The sequence below is a fragment of the Macrotis lagotis genome, chromosome 3 (assembly GCF_037893015.1).
Source record: "Macrotis lagotis isolate mMagLag1 chromosome 3, bilby.v1.9.chrom.fasta, whole genome shotgun sequence".
Classification (NCBI taxonomy): Eukaryota; Metazoa; Chordata; class Mammalia; order Peramelemorphia; family Peramelidae; genus Macrotis; species Macrotis lagotis.
The window spans coordinates 245,349,008-245,369,958 of NC_133660.1; the positions used below are offsets into that span (position 1 = coordinate 245,349,008).

A 20,951-nucleotide genomic window follows, 5' to 3' on the forward strand; every position below is an offset into this window, starting at 1 on the left:
TTGGGCAAGCCATTTAATCCCATTTGCCTTGCAAAAACCTAAAAAAAAAAGATCAAAGAAAGGAAAGTTTAAGACTTAAGAGTTTCAGAAACATTTACTGAAATCCTTTTTGTTGTTGCAAACAATAGGAAACAAAGGTTCTGTCTATTCATTGCAGAATGACTGGAAAAATCATGATATATTATTGTTATATAATATCTTCCACAACTTAAGAAATGATAAAAGAAATAAGTTCAGATAAACATGGCAAAAATTGCATGAACTGGTACAGAGTGAAATGAGCGGAATCATTTATATAATGACTATGAGGAAAACAACTTCGAAAGACTTAAAGAACTCTGATCAATTTAATGAACAATCACTAGTCCAGAAAACTGCTGAGGAAGCATTATGACTCTTACATAGTGTCAGAGAGTGAGTGCAGAATGAGACAGGCGTTTCTAGATATCTCCCATGAATTTATTTTGCTTGGCTATATATTTATTACAAGAGATATCCTTGGAGACCAGAGGCGGATTCATGGGGGACCCAGATAAGTGGAGAAATATTGACATTACCATTGTTAATGTGTTAAATATAATATATAGTGTTAATAAATAGTGTTAAATATAATATATAGAAAAAGAAATAATCTTTTTTAGTGAATTCATAATTTCATGTACAATTACTATTTGTTGGCCTTTGTGTATGGAAATATTCCTTACTGATTTTTTTTAGTTTATGATACAAAAAAGAAAGAAATAATCAAAGTCTGCCTCCCTATGTATGACTTCTATCATTCCTAGTTTTAGCCTCTGAGAAGAAGCAGTTCAAATTTAATCTATTCTACACAAGACTCTCAGACCATTAAATTCATATTTGAAAACAAACAGCCCATCCTTCCCTAAGTTTTTCTCCTCTTCTGAGAAGTAAAGTAATGTTGTAGAGAGGTCACTGGAGGGATCAAGGATTGAATCTTGGCTTTGATACTTCAGGGCCACCCTTATTCTGGGAACCTCTTTTAAATTTCTCCATCTGTATAATAGGGATAATTCTGGAAATTGTGAATCTTAAGTTTCTATATAAATATTAACATTTTATTAGCATTTAAATATTATGATACATAAAAGCTGACTAGCAGGGGCAGCTAGGTGGTGCAGTGAATAGAGTACCAGCCCTGGAGTCAGGAGGACCTGAGTTCAAATGTGGCCTCAGACACTTAATAATTGCCCAGCTGTGTAACCTTGGGCAAGTCACTTAACCTCATTGCCTTAAAAAAATTTTTTTTTAAAAGCTGACTAGCATATAGGGCTCTGTATGTAGAGTCAGGAAGATAAGTTCAAATGCAGTCTCACTATTAGTTTTGTGTTTCTGGCCAAGTCACTTGGTTTTCCTGTACCTATGTTTCTTTATCTTTAAAATGAGGGAGGGAATAAATGGATTCTTAAGAACATTTAAAACTTTAAATCTATGATTCAATGATCACTAGATTTTTCAAATATTCTTAATGAGGTCTAATTTCCACCACTTCTTCATCTTGAATCCTCTCTTCAGACAGGTCAAAGACCTTTTTACTCAACTATGTAGAAAATCCTAGTGACTTCCTATAACAAAATATTTGGTAAATTTCCAAGAAAGTTCTTAGTATTATAAATTTTTCCATCCTCATCGAACAAGGAGAGAGAGGGAGAAATAACAGACTTCTGCAGTGATGTGTCCACACTAGCATCCATTTGTACTATCTGGGCTGTTCATTCATTTTAAAATCTATTTGACCCAAGGAACAAAGTGATTTGATTTGCAAGCTCAAAAGATCATGAAATAAATCATCTTTCTAAACTGAAGCGACTGGAATGAGTGGTATCAAAAACATCAGAAATCAAAGTACCAAATCCCTTTCTGATACTTCATACCACTTTGACCTATTCACCTGCATGAACATGCTTAGAGATACAAATACTCACCCAAAGGAGATAAGATATGTTACGTTCTTTACAAATCTTAAAGTATCATGGAGACATTAGTTATTATTATATTATTGACTCTATACAGCACAGTCTGGGTTGATGACTTAAGCTCAAAATACTTCCCCTCAAGCTTTTCCTTCTTTTTAGATTGGAAGCTAGGCTATCAACCTTCTTACAATGTCTTTCTTGCAATGTTCTTTCCAACACATGGGCCTGTACACACACTCAGACTTTCATTAAACTTCAAAAAAAGCTTCTTTTCCTAACCATCTAACCCAAACTTCCAGGTAGACATGGATTTAAAAAGAAAAACCATTATTTGTTTGCTTATCAGCATGGAGGAAGACCTAGAAAACAAAGTGATCAGGGACAAAATCAATTACTATTTTTCATCTTTGACAAAGTAATTAAGACTGTAGTGACTTGTTAATTCAGTTGAAATGGTTGCTGCAGTGATGGATGCAGATTTCCAGTCACTCCTGCTTCAGTGTTGGAAAGCGGTTATCACTCCAAACAGGCTGCAACAGACCAGGCAATCTCTCTAGGAAGACGTGTTTTCTTTTTTAAAGCCTCCACAGATTCATTCTGTCTCTGTCTCTCATCCTTGCCCCACTCTCCCCCTCCCCCAATCCCCTTTTATATAAGCACACATTCTCTGGCATGATGATAGCCCTAAATCAATGACATGCACACTAGCCTACACACCGCCTGCATTAAACCCATAGTAACATATATGCTCTCTCTCTCTCTCTCTCTCTCTCTCTCTCTCTCTCTCTCTCTCTCTCTCTCCCTCTCTCTCTCTCTCTCTCTCTCTCCCTCTCCCTCTCCCTCTCCCTCTCCCTCTCCCTCTCCCTCTCCCTCTCCCTCTCCCCCCCCCCCCCCACTTCAGGTTTTGTCTGACTCTGTCTCTTTCTCCTTTCGTACTTCACGCACTTTCACCCTCGCCAAGTTCGGGCCTGTCCTTTTGCCTCCCCTAGGTGTGCAACTCCTCTACTCCTCTAGCTCTGTCTGTCCGCTTTAGTTCTCCACAAAGCCAGGATCGTCACCTTCCCTTTCCCATCTTTGGTGTGGCTCGGCTCTTTCTGTCTCTTCTACTTGATGGATGGGGCTCCAGGGAAACAGTGAGCTGTGGACTGGGGTGATAGCAACTGGGGCTGGGGGCGGGGGGGAGCTGAGAGAGCGAGCAGGGCATTTTGCTCCCAGGGGATCTTGTACCGACTTGCTGCTCTGCTCTGCGATCCTTCCCCAACTCCTTCGGAGTCTGATGTGTGAAGTGGGAAACTCAAGGACGCCTGGGTGGAAGAGGGACGGGACAAGAGAGGGACCACGTCAAACCCCTTGACCTAATGGGAGGCTCTAGCGTCACCGCAGAGTTTGATTAGCCTCTGCCTTGGGAAAGGAGGAGGGGGAGGAGGCCGATGGCTATTTTTACTTCTCTGTAAGGAACATGAGCTGGGACTGGTGTTGGACGTGACGCAGGGCGCCCACTCAGCAATTCCACCCAAATGCCCGTCAAATTAAAACAAAATCCCGACTGGGAATTTTAAAAAATCCGTGTGTAACCCTTCCGTCCCCAGAGCTTTAGGGGACAAGTGGCCAACAGAACCCCAGTTCTAGGCTCCAGCGCGGTCAGGAGTGGTCTTAGAGTGGCAGAGGATGGGGAAGGAAGGCAACCTGGGGAGGGGAAAGAGAGCATGCAGCCTTGCTGTTTGGAAGTAAGAGTAAACTGAGACTGATACCGTAGAAAGCTTTTGGGTTGGGGGCTCCTCGATGTTTTAAGCTTTGTGGAGGGGGCGGGAGACAGCAAGCGAAAGGCCTGCTGTGTAGGGGAGGCAAAGTAGCCTATGGGCAACAACTTTGATTCTGAAATCACAGGACCTCAGTTCTAATCAATTCCATTCAACTCCCCAACTAATAAAAAAAAAATTAAGGAAAAAAAATCCCGACCACATTTGGTTTCTTTCTTGAACCGTTAGAGACCTCTGGTCTCCCAAAGTTTTGGAAGCTAAATGGGCGGAGAAAGCCCAGCCTCTAAGGGGGGAGGCTAGCTGTGTGTCCTTGAACAACTCACTTCACTTCCCTCATTTGCATAATGAGGAAAGTGAACCAGATCTTTCCAGATCTGAGGGCAGTGGCTTTTCTGCAGACTGCCATCTAAATTTCGTTTGTCCTCTGATGACCTTGTTGTTTGGAACCCAAACCTGAAGGACTAGGGGAGTTTGGCTTGTCATCGGTTTTGGGCTTAGCCCACCTCCTGGAAAGACAAAAAAAGAACCCTGCTCTCCTGTAGGCCTAAGGGCCTCCGGCTCCATCAAGCCAAGCTAAGCCAACCATGCTTTACGGTTCTAACTCTGCCTTTGGAATACTACTACCAGATTTGGGACTTGGGGGGAGGCTAGTAGACACTAATAAATGCTGGTGGGTGGCGACAATAGGGGACGATTCTAAACCGGAGCGTTAGAAAGGCGAGGGCAGCTACTCTCGTCCTAAGGAAAGCTCCCCACTTCAGCCGGAAACGCTTGTACCCCCACAGGGACCTCAACGCTCTGTCTTCCTGGGCCAAGGGATCACCCCCGTCGGGGACCGCAGGAACACTTCTTTTCTCTCCCATCCCTGTCTCTCTGCTCCCTAGCTGACTGGCGCCCAGAGCGCCTCTGAGGCGGAAAGGGCTCGTGGACACGGCTATTATGGTCTCCCTTCGGCAGATCTTTACTAGCCCTGCAATGTAAAACACTGGACTGACAAAAGCAATCAACCTTCTCTACATGCTCCTTTCTTTCGAGGGGGGAGAGGGAAGGGAGGCTGCGGTAGAGGCTTTCTGGGAAGAACCTATGGTTTTATCTCTCCGGGCCCAGTGTAGCTCCGTGTATACTTGGGTGAAGCGGAAAGGTGGGAGGAAGATAGGGGTGGGAGGGGGGTGGCGGTGCTAGCCGCAGTCTCCACCGCTTCTGCAGGAAGATTTCGACTGGCTGCCCTTCCCCCAATCTCCATTGGCGCAAACAGAACACCCAATGCTACGCGGGTTAGTGGCAGTCTGCATTGTTCTTCCACTGCTTGGGGGACCCGGGATAGCGTAGTTACTGAGGTGACACAAAAGCTTTGGATCCCCAAATATGGAATTGGCTCAATGGGGGTTGGGTAGGGGGAGTGAGCGGGAACTACCTATGCTGCTGGATGAGGGCAACCACACTGTTCTTTCGCTCTCTCCTCTCTCTTCAGAATCCTCTTCTTCCCTTCTTTTCCCCTCCTTCCCATTCCTCGTCCTGGTTCCTGGGGGGGAGAGAGGTTGGCAAGGTTGTAAGGTCGACTGCTAGAGGCAATAATACCTTAATTTATGTCTTCTCTTGTCCCCCAATGGCATCTTTCCTGGGAAAGCTTTTTTTTATTTGTAGGAAGTGTCTTTAATTCTCGACCTCACGCCCCCCCCCTTGCATCTTGAAGCAGAACAGCACCACAAACTATGATTTTTCTCTACTCCATGGAAAGGGGTTGAATTTTTAGAAATTATTATTGAAGGGAGCAAAGAAAGAGAGGAGTGGTGCATTTCCCTCCCCTTCCACTTACAAATAGAATTAAAAGTCATCCTAGGCTCGAAAATAATTCCCTTTCCTTTCCTAATTGCTTCCTTGAGGTTAAAGAAATGATAGGCTTCTTTCTTAATAACGGGTGGGGGGAGGGAGGACAGCATCATTCCTTTCAGTCCTTGCATATGTTAACGAAAGTTTAAACATAAATAAAAATGGGATTCATGAATCTTTTTTTTAGAAAGAGAGGGAATGAATCTCTGTATATTTGCTGATCTCATGTATAGATAAGTGGTCCTCTATTAAAAACACCCTCCAACAAAACTCAAATTGAGTGCTGTTACTTAAGAAAGATAGGAGATATCATTTTAGAATTTGACCCCTAATCTAGAGACGTGAGGAAACACTAGTCTTAATGAATAAGAGAAAGTATCATAGTTCAAAACGATGACTAAAAAACGAAAAAATAATAGATCTAACCGCTTCTTTCTGGAGCGATGCTTCTTTTCGCTTTTAGGTGCAGTGGGACGTGTTCCTCACATGTTTCCTTTAATTAGAAGAAAGCAAACTTCTATCCTCTCCTCTCGCTTTAGTAATCAGACCCCTATGACTCACGCTGAACACGCAAACCCCCTCCCACCTGAGTGACAACCGACCGGCGCATTCTAGGCTGTTGTTGTCCCTTTAAAATCGGAATCCAAGGGGTAATGATTTATCAAACTCATATTATCAAGAAAATGTCAAACGAAGGGCACCTTGCTATGCACTGACGCAAACCCAATCTTTCCCAGGGAGATATAGAGAGCTTTGCTCTGGACTGAGCAAAATCCATTCCATAGATAGCTTGTTCTGCAGGATCTTGTCTTCTACCAATTCTATCTGTTGCTTATTTAAGACAACAATGGTAAGTGTTTGGTTTCTATTCCTTTTGGAGACCGAGAGAACTGAGGAGGGAGATTCGCTTTAGAAATCATTATTTTTTTTTAAAAAGGCAATTGTCTGGTGTATTTGGGGGAGGCGGGTTGGGGTGGAGAGTCTCAGCGCCTCAGGTATATTTGCAAGTTCACGGTAGCTCGCGAGTGAAGTCGGTCTGGTCAAGGTTGGAGGTCTTTTTGAGCAGACTAGCCTGCGAGCGCTGTCCGCGGTGCTGAACAGCTAGATTCCCGAATAGCAGGCGGAGTAGCCCACGGGTTTAGCAGCAACTGTGAAGGAATCCTAGAGAGAACTGCAGGTATTTGGACCCTTTAAATTCGTGCATTTGCAAGGTTGGAAGGGACCTGTTCACATAGAGATTTATTTATTGGTGCTAAGATTTAAAATGCCTTGAAAAGTAAGCAAAAAAAAGGGGGAATTTGGGTAGAGGATTGTTTTCATTTCTGATGGTGGTCGTGGCGACATTTGGACAATTGGGTACACACATGAGAATTAGCCGCTTGCTTGAAAGTCATCATATCAGATTAACTCTGGAAGGAGACTCGACTGTTGGAAGGTCGTTTTCTAAAAACTTTACAAATTCTTTTAGACCTTTTACAGATTTCGAGGAATGCCAACACGAGTATGTAGCAACGAATGCACACATTTTATCGCTGTTTTTTTCCCTCTCTTTTTCTTTTTTTTTACACCCTCTTTGTTTGTGGGACTCACCCCTTCCTCCTTATTTGACGATTAATTAGATGGCTTTTAGAGAGATCGGAATGGAGCAAACGGTATGGTGGTATGAGGAGGGGGTATTTTGGCGGGTGCCAAAGCACGGGCTATGTAGACTGATGCCTGAACCAGAGCAGCAGCTTGTCCATACCCGGGGAAAAAAAAGACAGTGTGCATTGTTGAATGACAAAGGAAATGGGGCGGAAAATTAAAGAATCTTTCTACACTGGTGATGGGGGAAGCAGGCACCCTACAGTCGTGTTGAGAAACCCAAAGAGCCCGGCAGCATACTGCTGTAGAGATATTTGCTCCCGCCTCTCACTCCTATCTTCCACTGCCCTTTCTCCCCAAATCATCCTTTAGGCTTTGTCACTCTGAATTCACCCTTGAACTGGAAAGCTATATTAGCCTATTCATGAGATGTAGTCATTGAAAAATATTGACTTGTCTTTATAGGCACATAGACGAAATTCTCACTCCAAAGTAACTTGTTAGCCATTTTGGAGGCGGTTATAAAATTATGAGAATATTCATTTGTGTGTACAGATACACATCAAAAGTACTGTGATTTTCTTTTTTACTCGAAAGTGACATTGTGTTCTCAGGATTATTCGGGTTCGAAGGATATGAACAAGGCACTTGCAAATAGCTTGGAGGCTTCGGGAAACCCAGAAGGCTCCTCAGGGACAAGGACCAGTCCGGAGCCCGAGCCTTCCCCTGCCGCCCCTTCCCAGCCTCCTAGGATTGCCAAGTCGGCTTCCAATGGTATCCAAACTTTCCTTTCGGAAGAAGCCAAAAACTACGAGTCAGAGCGGACCAAAGTTGGGATCTGCAGCGCTAGGGCGCCACTAGATGTTGCCTTCCGCCAGGATTCTATCGAGGCCCATGCCCTGCAGACCATCCCCCCTACAGGGGGTCCGGGCCCAGGCAATGCTCAGCACTGCAGGATTCCGGCCCTTCGAGGCGCCAGCGTTGGAGGCGATGAGAGCGGAAACCAGGGCAAGGGCACGCTGGAGAAGAACAGTGCCCAGGCTGCAGGTTGGATAAACATGAGCCAGAGCACTGTGGTGCTGGGCACAGACGGCATCACTTCGGTTCTGCCGGGCAGTGTAACGACTACTTCTACCCCAGCGGTAAGTTTGTTTTCTGCTTCTCCCTCCCCGAACGCCCTCAGGCCAGCAAGACTTTTTCAGGCTTCACTGCCCTCGGTCCCTCACTGCCCGGCTTCTGCTAATTGGGCACAGAGCCAGGAGAATAAGGGTTTGCCAAATGTCAAGCTGAAATCAGAGTAGGAAGAGTCTTGCCCTGTGGTGAATTGGGGGGTGCAGCTGGAGGAAATTTGGGGGCTTCGAATACTCCTAGGCCTCCAGGTCAGTGAAACGGAGCAAAGGATCCAACCCATGCTATATAACGACGCGGACCCAATCTTTGGCTTTAGATCTGCTGAAGTGTTGCTAGGCACAGATAGGCTGCTATGACTCAAGACATGCCCCCAGCTCCCGTTGGGTGGGGTGACCCCAAAATATGAGATGGAGCCCCAGTAGTCTTTTTGTCCACAGCAGAGCCACTTCATTTAAGTGTATAGCCCTCTCCCCCCATTCTGGATTAATTTTGTTCCAGTACTACCATTGCTTGGAATCTTATAGGAGAAAAAGAAGGAACCCATACCTATGAATTAAATGAACTGAAAATTTCAGGGTGGTGAAGGATTAGCATTTCCTCCCCCCCCCCAACAATCTTACTCCCATATAAGGTAGATAAATACTGAGGGGTTAGAAGTAGCACTTGAAACAATTGGGGGAAAGTATGGTAGATCCTTTGTCCCTTCCCTATGGCAGTTAAATGCCTTTCTTCATTCAGTTCCTTTCCCTTTCCATTATTTTCCCTTGAACTTCTTTCCTGCCTGAACCCTAACCAGGTAAATGGTTCCTGGGGTCATTGGCCAAAGCTGCTGAGGGTCTTGTTGTATTTAGGAGTTTGAAAATTGAGAATTGCAAAGACTGTCAGGTGATCCTATCCGCAAGATTTGAGATTAAAATTCTCTTAACCATCTGTTCTTCCCTGAATTCCTGGTCCTTCATTTGAGAATCCCTTCTTTCTTCCTCCCCTTGATGCTCCTTTGGCCTCCTCCCTCTTCCCCCCTCTTCCCCATCTCTGACTCAGATAATTAAATATCACTTCTCTGCAAGAAGCAGGGATTGTACCGATATAGAGAGGATAAAGGCACAGGCCACATTCCCTCCATTTATTTTAGTAACAAACAAACAAATTCCCATGGGACAAAGATGTTTTATGATACTCTGGGTCTTCCCTTTGAAAATCAGAATCAAGGCCATTGAGTCTTTCAAAGTGCAGATGGACAGAAAGACTACCTCTTTTATTTGTCTTTCTACTTCTAAAGTCTTCTTCCTTTCCTAGATGAACAAGGCAGAGCTTCATTTCCTGTTTGCCTCTCTCTCTCTCTGTTTCCCCACTCTCAGACACACACACACACACACACACACACACACACATATATAATAGAGAGAGAGAGAGAGAGAGAGAAATACACCAGAAATATCTAGTCCTTATTTTTGCCTGATTTAAGACCTATATCCCCAATCCTGTGTACCCATTCTTTCCAATTTTTGCTTTCTCCTTTTCTCTTCATTCCTTCCCATTGAATTTCTTTTTCCGCCTTTTCCTTAGCACCTTCCTTTGTAAATTAGCACATTTTGCAGAGGTTCAAAATAACGGGGTCTCTTTTGGAACCCACTCCAAAAAAAGAAAAAGGTCATAGAACACAGGCTGGTGACTTCTGGGATATACTGATATCCTGGATTGAAGGGAAAGATGGTCAAGCCCTAAAATTTCGGTCTAACGACATGCCCCCCCCCCAACTTTGATTTGTTATGCAGGTTTCTGAGAGAACCGTCTCATCATTCTGGGCAAGGATTCTTTAAGATATCCATTTCCAAAAAATCAGATTCAAGGAAAGACCTGAGGTTTTGCACAATTCAGAATGTACTTTCCTGCCTTTCTATTTTCCTGAAATTATATTGGAGGTTATTTCGCCATCTCTAAAAGTTTCCCCTTACCCCTTCCAACTCTTCCTTTCCTTCCAACCGTAGTTAAGCACATCCCTCCCCCACCCCCACCCAGTCCTATTAGGGAAACTGTTCATTTAAGGTCCCTAGGCTAAAGGAGGAGACAGCGATTCAGGAGGAGAGGGCTTCTTTCCCATTTTGCCTTGGGTCAGGGTTTATCGGTGGGGGGTGGGGATGATAAAAGAGGGAGGAATGGGATTGGAGGGTGATGAATGAAAGGGGGAGTATGAGGGGCTTGCTTGCTGAATGGACACTGGGTGGTTATGGGACCGACCAATGTGCTTTTCCACCTCCAGGAGGACGATGAAGGGGATGAGAATAAAGCCCGAGGGAACTGGTCTAGCAAACTGGACTTCATCCTGTCCATGGTTGGGTATGCAGTGGGGCTGGGCAATGTCTGGAGGTTTCCGTACCTGGCCTTCCAGAATGGGGGAGGTAGGACTTTGTGCTCTATTTCCTCCGGTAGGGGCTGCTGGGTGTGGGAGGGACTGAATCTCCACCTGGGGAGGTGTGCTGGGCTGCTCCCACAGACCTTGAGGCTCTGACTCCCATCCTGTCTCTTGCTAGTTTCCTTATCGGGGAAATCTAGGAACACTGACCAGGGAAATCCATTTAGATTCCCCATCCAGGTAGGACCCATTAAAATCCTGAGCATGAGAAATTAAGCTGGGAGGTTTGGGCTGGGGGCGTGGGTCGATTTGCTTCAATAATCACCATCCTGGGGACCACAGCGTTCTTTATCTCATTCCTCCCCTACCCACACAGGAAGCAGTTGGGTCTTATCAGTCTATCACTAAGGCATTTTCCGAATCAAGGACCATTTAGGCTGAAGCTGGGCTATGTAATCCTAAAGGATTCTTAAATAAACCTATCCCGCCAGAACACAGTTAAATCAAAATGTTATAACCCGCAGATTCCCACTCCCAAAGAGAAGTTAGTAACAGTTCACTTTATTATTGTTTGACTGATCTGAATTGGTCCCATGCTGTCTGGTGTGAGTAGCTACATTAATCAATTTGATAATAAATAATGGGGTGATGAGATGAGGCTAGTCTCTTGGAATACAGAAGACTGCATAGCCAAATATAAACAGCGGCAGAAAACATTTTTCAGTGCTCTAAAGAGAACCTCAAACGATTTTCATCGTTTTCACCTTTCGAGAGTCAAAGGAACTCTTGGAAAGGGGAACTTTTTCTCAGTGGGGTGAGGCACCCTCCAACAGTCGAGAACCAATCTTCTGCTTTCTTGGCCTCCCAAGTCTCCCTTAACCCGCTCCCATTAGACTGTCCTTAGTTCTTTCCACGTCTACCGGAAAATGTGGCAAATTTTGAGGTCACCCAATTTCTCACTCTAGCTAAGGCTTTCGAGGCTTGCTTTGGAATGGGCATTCTATCTCATCTCCAATGTCCTGGGGTTAATGCAAGTCACTTTCGAGCTAGCTCTAAAATGCAGATCCAAGTCTAAAGCCCCCAGTGCAGCTCGTTCCCCAGCGGACACCCTCAAGGTGTTCATTAGGGAAAAGGCTGTTCTCAAAACCCCCAATATTTGGTAATTCTCCGTTTGGAGAAAGTCTTGGAGTCCTGATTCCTCAGAGGATGAAGGTAGCTTCTAGGAACGTGAAAGGATAGAAACTGGTCTTTGATTGGCCAGTGTGTCCCCATTGTCGAAAAGTTGCACATCTGGCAGAATTTTGAGGGGCACAAAAAATTCCAGAAAGGTGATTAAGTGAGTCAAGAAAAGTTGGATTCAAGCTTCACCTCTGACGCATAGTAGCAGTGAGACCTTCGGTGAGTCACTTATCCTCTCATTTCCTTAAGCATCTCTCTCTATAACTGAATTACAGAGCTGTGTTCTGCATCTCTGAGGGAATTTCTACAGTAAGAATTCCTCACAATGGGAAATCTTCATTCGAAATGGAAAAAAACCCAAACATATAAAACTCAGGGACTCAACTTTTGCCAAGATCTATAAGGACATGCAGGAATGCCAATAATTAAGCATTCCTCAAGGATAGTTTATATGTAATTCTATGGATCCGGAGTTTTTAAGGTAGAGACTATAAATATGGATGGTGAAAAAAATCCCTGCAGCTCCGCTCCTCCCTCTTCTCTAATAGAAATTCAGCATTTCCTTGAAGTATTTTAAAACACGATTTTATGAAAGGTTCATCACCAAAATGCCCAAGGAGTCCATGATCCCCCAAAGGTGAAGGGCCCCAGCTATAGGGCTCCCTTGCAGTGATGGAATATTTGTCTATTTAGCTTGCCTGGTTTTCCTGCAATGGAAATTTGGACACAACTTCTACTAAAATCAGATGCCCGGAAGATTCCTTTAAATCCACCTTGTACAATGGCCTGGCTGTTTTCCCGCGCGCCCCTGAGCTGAGCCAATCGTTTGCTTTTTTTTGCCTCGGTAGGGGTGGGGGCGGGGACAAGTAGCAGGAGAAGCCCCTAGAATAAAGCATGCTCAGCGTTTTTCCGCACTGCGGTTCGGGAAAGCCACCTTCGGAGCTGTCTTTGGTTGGGGTTTGGCTTGGCAGGGGCTGGGGAGAGGGACTGCAGCCCCTGAGGGGTTTCTTGAAAGACTATAGGGAAAGGAGAGCTTAGATCTCTGGGGTGGAAGAGGGGTGTCTATGTGGGCCCCAGTCAGTGCTCACTGCAGGGCTTGCTCATTACAGATTTCTGAGTCTGCCCAACCAGAACTGCACCTACCACCTAGTCTTTGAGACTCCCCTCCCTTCCGGCCTGTACCCCTTCTCCGACTTCCCAGACTGGCTCTCTAATCTGGGATTGGGTTATCACAGGGATCCAAGGATCTCGGAACCAAGCTCCCAATGTCAATGCTCTCCCGACCATAGTCCATGATCCGACAGTCAATTAACTTCTAGTAAACTCTTAATAGGTATCAGTTCCAAACAGTGGGGTAACAGTTCCAAACAGTGGAGTTTAAAAGAAATTAAAAAAAAAATCATAGTCTAAAAGCCTAGACACTTTGACTTGGTTTTCATTCTCAAAAGAAACCAAGATGTTAGAAGTTCAAGTATTTTAGAATGGAAAGAAAGATACTCTAGCTAAAGATGCCAGGCTGCCTTGGATGTTTTATTGAACTCCAGACCCCTACCACAGCTCTTTCCCTGGCACTACCATCACTAGTGACCTTCGGGTCAAAACCCAACCAAGCAACCAATACATCCCCCCACATGCAATAAAACCCTCTTTAGGACATTAGTGACTAATGAACTATTCTACTTTGCAGAAATGTGCAAGGTGTTCAGATGACTTTAGAAATCAAGTACCCAGACTTTCAGATTTAAGATTGTCCTCCTAAACAAGAGTGATCTTTTGAATGCTAATTCGAAACCCCAAATCAAGAAACAGCATGAAATAGCGGAATGACCTGGTTTTGAACCAAAACATGTGGGTTCAAATTTTTTCCTCTGATATTACCTTAGTGACATTGGACAAGTCATTTAAACTCCCAAGATTTTATTCATTAAAATGTCATCCTTTGAAGTCCACACTAGTTTGGAATCTATTATCCTAAGATTTTTGAAACTCCATTAAAAGCAACAATTGAACTGACATATAATGAATCAATTCAATTAGATATGTTTTATAAAGGAGTTGAGGTAGGGTATTAAAATATTGTATAAGATGGATGAATCCAAAGATATAAACCATCTGAGCGCTACTCCAAGGGTTAAGGTATAGTGGTGCAAGATGGGCAGGTGCTCTTCTTCCTGCCCAGTTCTATAGGCACATTCTTACTTTCTCTTCTCTTGTCTTTCTCTAATATCCTAAGGTGCTTTTCTCATTCCCTATCTGATGATGCTAGCCCTGGCCGGTCTGCCCATTTTTTTTCTGGAAGTGTCACTGGGGCAATTTGCTAGCCAGGGCCCTGTGTCTGTTTGGAAAGCGATACCTGCTTTACAAGGTGAGCTACACACACACACACACACACACACACCCCCTGACACAGACTTATCCCTTTGGTTTCTTTTTCTTCCTCCAAGAACCTCTCAGTCTCTCTCCAACCTTCTTCTTTTGGAATGGTTACTATAAATTGTAGCTCCAGAATCTGGTATCATGTAACAGTGACCTTGGATAGTCAATCTCCAGTCCATCAACTCTAAAGCAAAGAGTTCTACCCATGGGCATATGCCAGTTCCCAACTTGCCCCACTGCATTCCAAATTCAGTCATGCTCCTAATTTCCAGGAAGGATGCCTCATTCCCAAATCTTAGTTTCACTTAGTCCCCAACATCAGGAAGGTGATTCAATCCTGAACCCACATCCTAAAGATTCCAGCTAGCCTAATAGTTTGTTTTTAATTTGTTCCACTATTAAGTTTTTTACTGCAAAAGATTCTTTACTCTATGTCCCCTTGTTCTCCTCCCCTTCTCCCACGATGATCCCCGAGGGCAAATGTCTGGAGGGGATGGGATGGGGTGGGGTAGGGTAGAGTGGAGGGGGATGGGATCTTTGGGATTTATTTGTGATTACTAACCTTCTATGTTTGCATCCTTAGGCTGTGGCATCGCTATGCTGATCATCTCAGTCCTAATAGCCATATACTATAATGTAATTATATGCTACACACTTTTCTACCTGTTTGCCTCCTTTGTGTCTGTGCTACCTTGGGCCTCTTGCAACAACCCATGGAACACACCAGATTGCAAAGACAAAACCAAACTTTTATTAGGTAAGTTTGGATCAGTCCATATTTGAAGATTTCTGAATTTTTAAGATCTTTATATAGGAACCCCTTTCTGATATGAGTAGTTGAGCCTGAAAGAAAATTGTTTGTTTAAGGGTTGGGGTTAAAAATGTAGGAAAAGAGCTGTCTTTAAGGGGAGGACAGTAAGAAACTGAAAATATGGGGATTATTTTAATTCATTTTCCATCTCTGAATTAACACTTGAAAGATCTTGGGCATCAAGTCACTGGATAAAAAAAAATTTACTTATTTGCAAATATGGGGATCATTTAGTCCAGCACTCTTATTTGGAGGTGAGGAAATTGAGACCCAGCAAATTAAATTACTTGTCCAGTATTACACAGATATTAAGTAGCAGAGCTCAGATTTGAACCCACTTCCTCTGATTCTGAGTCCTTGCTGACTTTGGAAGGAAGGGTTTGTGTGATTTTCTAATGGATATGATACTTTTAACATGTTTTTCTTAACATAAATCCTGGCTCTGCTACTGAATATATGTGATCTCAAGTCAGGTGGCTGATATGAGTTGTTTTTGTGAGGCTAGCATGAAAGGGGATGGAATAGTACTTTGTTTTATTTTTTATTTTATTTTATTTTTTTATTTTTTTTTTGCAAGCAGTGGGGTTAAGTGACTTGCACAAGGCCACACAGCTAGGCAATTATTAAGTGTCTGAGGTGGGATTTGACCCCAGGTACTCCTGATTCCAGAGCCAGTGCTCTATCCACTGTGCCACCTAGCTACCCCCTGGCATAATACTTTGTATACCCTTGTATATTCATGATGGGAATATGATACTAACATGAATATATATTAGTATTAATGACAATTTCCTTTGAAATTTCTTTTATTTTCTTGAAAATTCCCTGATATCTCCTTGTTATATATTTGACCATCTTAGACTGCTTCTTCTGTTGCTGATAGGATTCCTATAGCTGATAGGACCACTTAGAATTGTTTCTAGGGCCCCACTCCCACCCTCCTCTCACCTCCTTACCTTTCAATATCGTTGAGGTATTATTTATACCTTTGAGTGATTTGGAAGGGAAAGATGACTCTTTTTCTCCTGCTTCTGGCCCCAATCCCCTGCATAAGAAAACACAGTTTGTCACCAGTATGGTTTAGTTAAAAGAACACTGGCGAAGATACAGTTCAGAAATCTGGGTTTTAATAGCTGGGTGCCCTTGGAAAATCACAAAACCTTTTTTAAACCTCAGTTTTTTTCATCTGTCAAATCATGATAGCACTTGCAAAACCTATTTATAATTGTTTAGAGAAAAGTGTTACATAAATATGCCAGTAATTGTTTCTATTTCTCAAGAGAGCTTTTACATTGAAAGATCAGGGAGGTCAAACTCAAGACATCATTGTCCAATAACCATAGACCTTAGAAAGCATTTTAAAAGTTGTCTAGGCCAACTTGCTCATTTACAACTGAGGCTCAAGGGGGTTAAGTGGTCTCTCCAAAGTTATATGAATTGAGATGTGATTTGAATCTGAGTCCAGAGTTAGTGTTCTTTTTACCAAAAAAAAAAAAATACTGCTTTTGTATTTGGGGGCCCTTTCCTCAAGCTACTATGAGGTCTTGGCACTTCCAGGGACTGTGTGTTCAGTCTTCTTTGTAGTCATGAAATTGAAAAATCTGCTTGCCATAACTACTAGTCAGAAAACACCCTGATCTATAGCTGTTCTTACACTCCCCCCTAGCCATCTGCCCTTGGCATGGGAGCCTGAATATATATTCTCCGTGTTTTTTGGCTGCAGGAATCAAACCAAATAATGGACTCAGGCCATTTTAGATTTAAAGGAAATATTAGTTAGCCTGGAATCTTGCCCTGCAGGCTATGAGGCTATTTCATAAACAGCTATACCTTGGAGGCCAAAGGAATTCCAAGGAAATGCCAGTTTGCAACAGAGAGTCTTATATCTGATTCATCAAGATGATTTCTTTTTAGACACTACAGGATTTGGACTCTGGGCTAGAGTTGTGGTCATTGTGAACCTAAAGATCAAATTCAGAGCCTACTATTAAGCATTTAGTATTAAAAGACCACAGAATATTTTCTCTTAAGAAGAACGTGTGGGGGCAGCTAAGTGTTATAGTGAATATGTTACTGGTCCTGGAGTAAGAAGGACCTGAGATCAATTCTGGGCTCAGACACTTGATATTTCTAACTGGGTGACCCTGGGCAAGTCACTCACACACATTGCCTTACTGGAAAAAAAAAAGAATGTGCTTCTCATTCTACTTTAGTTTGGAGGTAGAAATGGCTCAACCTCTCTCTACATCTTAATAGCTGTTGGTTCTCAAGAAGCAGTGACTTCAGGAGCATTCATCATTTCATAAGTGAAGTAAAGTTATTTTTCATAGATGCCTTAGTTCATGATTTTGATCATGGGGTCAAAACAGATTTGAGAATCCTGATTAGTATTTTTTAAGTGTAAATTCTCTGACTTCCAGAAAAGGTTGCTTTAGTGAAGTTGGTACTGTTTGATAAGGATGGGTCCTCTGTTTTACTGCTAATTGGATGTATAAATCTTTATCATCAGTGTTTTGAAATGACTATAAGCCATTGAAAGTGTGATTTTCTGGTGTTAAAACTGTATTCAAAGTTGAATAAGTCATTTTAAAAATGTATCCTAGCTTGCAACCTTTTTTCCTGGGTAAGATACCTTAGCCTACTTTCCTGCCTTGCCTTCTGTACTGCCCATCACTCAATCTTGGTTCTATGAAGAAGAGCAAAAGAGAAAAGAAATAAAAGATTGACTCCCCCTTTCCTCTCCCCCCCTCTTAAGTTTATAGTCTATGTGGAAAGACAAGCTTAGCATGCTTAATATATAATGGGAAAATAGTTCATCTCTCTCATATATATATATATATGTATGTATATGCATATATATTTATTATTTAAGAGTTGGGTTTAAATATTGTCTCTGCTATTTATTCCTGTGTGACCTTGGGTACCTCTTTTAACCTTGTGGTATTTCTGTTTCCCCTTTGGTAGAATGAGGGGATTTCATTTATTTATTTATTTATTTTTGCAAGGCAAATGGGGTTAAGTGGCTTGCCCAAGGCCACACAGCTAGTAATTATTAAGTGTCTGAGACTGGATTTGAACCCAGGTACTCCTGACTCCAGGGCCGGTGTTTTATCCACTGAGCCACCTAGCTGCCCCTGCACTGCGCCACCTAGCCGCCCCTAGAATGAGGGGATTTATGACCTCTAAGGTCACTTTTAGCCCTAAATGTATGATTCTATGCAATGACACTATGGATATCTTGCAGAATCCTATTGAGAACAGGAATATCAAGGTGATTTAAAACATGAACCTTTCCTTAAAGGACTCAATCATTTAGCATCTATGGCAAGTAAATTGTGTTGTTCAGAAGATGAATTATGAGAAAGAGGGTGAAAATTGATAGACTATAAACTTTTCCCACAGAAACTTAATGTAGTAGTCAGGGTTTGAATGAGGTAGGGGATCTGGGTTAAGGTTTGTTTCTATTTCTTACTACTTGGGCAAGTCACTTTAAATTCTCTGGGCCAGTTTCTCATCTGTAAAACGAATGGATGTTACAAGATGTTCTCTGGAAGCCTTCATAGCTCTCAATCTTTTCCCAACTTTCTGTGATGCTCCAGAGTTCTTGGTAGGTCTTTGATATATAGAGTTCAGGTATTTTTATAACTGCTCTGGTCTAACTAACCTTTGGTGATTGGATGGGAAGGATCTTAGTTAAACTGCACACTGCTCTAAAATCTTCAGTGGTTCCCTATTGTTTTCTGAGCAAAGACCAAGCTTTCTATCTTGCCCAGTCAAAGCCTTCAAATTCATAGTCTCATGTTACCTTTTATTCCCTATAAGTTTTATTCTTCCATGCATTTGATGATTTAGGCAAACTGCTCTCTCTCTCTCTCTCTCTCTCTTTCTCTCTCTTTCCTTTCATTTAAACTATTCTTTCTGTCTTTCTTCACTTGTTGAATACCTTCCTTTTCTCTAAAGTTCAGTTCAAATGCTATCTCCTCTAGGAAGTCTCCCCCCAATACCTTTCCCCTTTTGGGGTAGCATTTTGTCTCCCCCCCCTGCAATGTACTCATCCTATACTATTGTGGAGTTTACTTCTGTCTTACTCCTCCTTGAGGTCTTGGGACTGGGCAGATTCCAAATTTTGCATCTCTCTAGGAGTATTCAACACACACTAGAAGCTTAATCAATATTTGCTGAATTGAGAATATAGAATAATTTCCTTGTAATGTGAGTCCTTTTTGGAAGAAAGGGAGCTGCATACCTTGCCCTCAAAAGATTAATAGAAACATGACCTAATTTAAACATATAAATATATCTTCTTTTTAATTAGAACTTTAATTAAACGCTTCATTTCCTCCCTAGTCTTAAGAAATAGCATGCTTCCATTTATTAAAAATTGCCTCAATAAGCATAATTCCAGTCTCCCAATTAACGTGATCATTGTTTCTCCTCTTTGTTTAGGGGTGGTGAGCTGCATAAAACAAGACTGGGAAGTTAGCTCTCTGGAGAAAGAGCACTGGGTTGGAGGGACTGGAAAGCTCTCGTTTGTCCTCTGGTGGTAGAAAGGGAATACTACAGAAAGGAGAGAAAGTGGTACCGCAGCATGGTGCACTGCAGCAGAAGCAGTGACCTTGCCTTCCTCCCAGCTCTCCCTGAGAGACAGAATCTAGGCAGTGACTTGCAGGCACACGGTTTTCCAATGCCTCCCCCTTGTTTCTCTGCTTCAACCTAGGTTCAGAAGGGATTCCCTATTTGCTTATTCCCCATTGTATCATTTTAGATGGAAATGCTGCCTGTTCCATTAATTACAGAGATGCCCGTTTGTTGGGTTTTAGTCATCTATCTATAAACCTGGGCATTGGTGAACAAATGTTTCTGAGGTAACTATTTAATGACTATGATATCAATCTACCTGGAATTCCTTGTCCTTCTGTTTAGCAGCACCCTGATGATGCTGACTGGGAAGGCAGCAAGTCATTACTACATGGCTATATAAGGAAATCTTGATTCATGGCTTGAAGAGTAGAACTAGGAGGAGATGGGGAAGCTAAGGGGAAAAAGGCACTGAACCATGGCAGGAGAGAATTGTTTAATACATGCTTTTTCGGTTTTATACTGGAAAAAGCAGATTTAGGAGACTGTACTAGAAGGAGGAAATAGTACTGGATCAAGAGACAGTAGACTTTATTTTCAGACCTGGCTCTGTCACTAATTTTTTTTTTAGGTTTTTGCAAGGAAGATGGGGTTAAGTGGCTTGCCCAAGGCCACACAGCTAGGTCATTATTAAGTGTCTGAGACCAGATTTGAACCCAGGTACTCCTGACTCCAGGGCCGGTGCTTTATCCACTGCGCCACCTAGCCGCCCCCGTCACTCATTCTTTGGGTAATCTTACATATCATAGAATTAGAGCTGGAAAAGACTTCAAGGTTATTCCTCTGGGCAGTGTGACATACTGAACACTGGATTTGCAATCCTTTTGAATCTCTTGTGACTCTGGGCAAGTTCCTCAACCTCTGTTTCTTTTGTTGTAAAAATGGGTCACTAATATGATAATTATATATTATATAATTATAATAATTAATAATAATACGACTCCTCTCATAGCTAAGAAAGCCCTCTCTCTGGGTACACTTTCACTTCCATCTAGTAAGTTGTCAACTGTCATTGTGAGGATTAAATGAGATTAATTAAAGGAAAGAAGTGTCCTGTGACTTTCTACTATACCAAATAGCAACTAGGTGGCACAGTGGATAGAGCACTGGGCTTAGTGTCAAGAGGAAGACTCATCTTCCTGAGTTCAAATCTGGCCTGAGACACTAACTGTCTGACCACAAGCAAGTCACTTAACCCTATTTACCTCAATTTCTTAAACTGAAAAAGGAAATGACAACCCACTCTCGTTTCTTTGGGCTTTGGGTGGCACAGTAGATAGAGCATTGACCTTGGAATCAGAAGGACAGGGGTTAGAATCTAGCCTCAGACACTTGACACTTACTAACTGTGTGAC

The 20,951-nt window shown here is 42.7% G+C and overlaps 1 protein-coding gene across 1 annotated transcript in view; it reads left to right on the forward strand.

The window, feature by feature from the left end:
* Window positions 1–7,743: 7,743 nt before the first annotated feature.
* Window positions 7,744–20,951, forward strand: part of SLC6A5 (solute carrier family 6 member 5) — a 63,850-nt gene continuing 50,642 nt past the window's right edge. Inside the window, exons 1-4 of the mRNA XM_074227565.1 lie at window positions 7,744–8,247; window positions 10,500–10,638; window positions 14,005–14,136; window positions 14,731–14,904. Of these exons, the coding sequence (XP_074083666.1) occupies window positions 7,744–8,247; window positions 10,500–10,638; window positions 14,005–14,136; window positions 14,731–14,904 (949 nt within the window). The remainder of the gene's footprint in view (window positions 8,248–10,499; window positions 10,639–14,004; window positions 14,137–14,730; window positions 14,905–20,951) is intronic.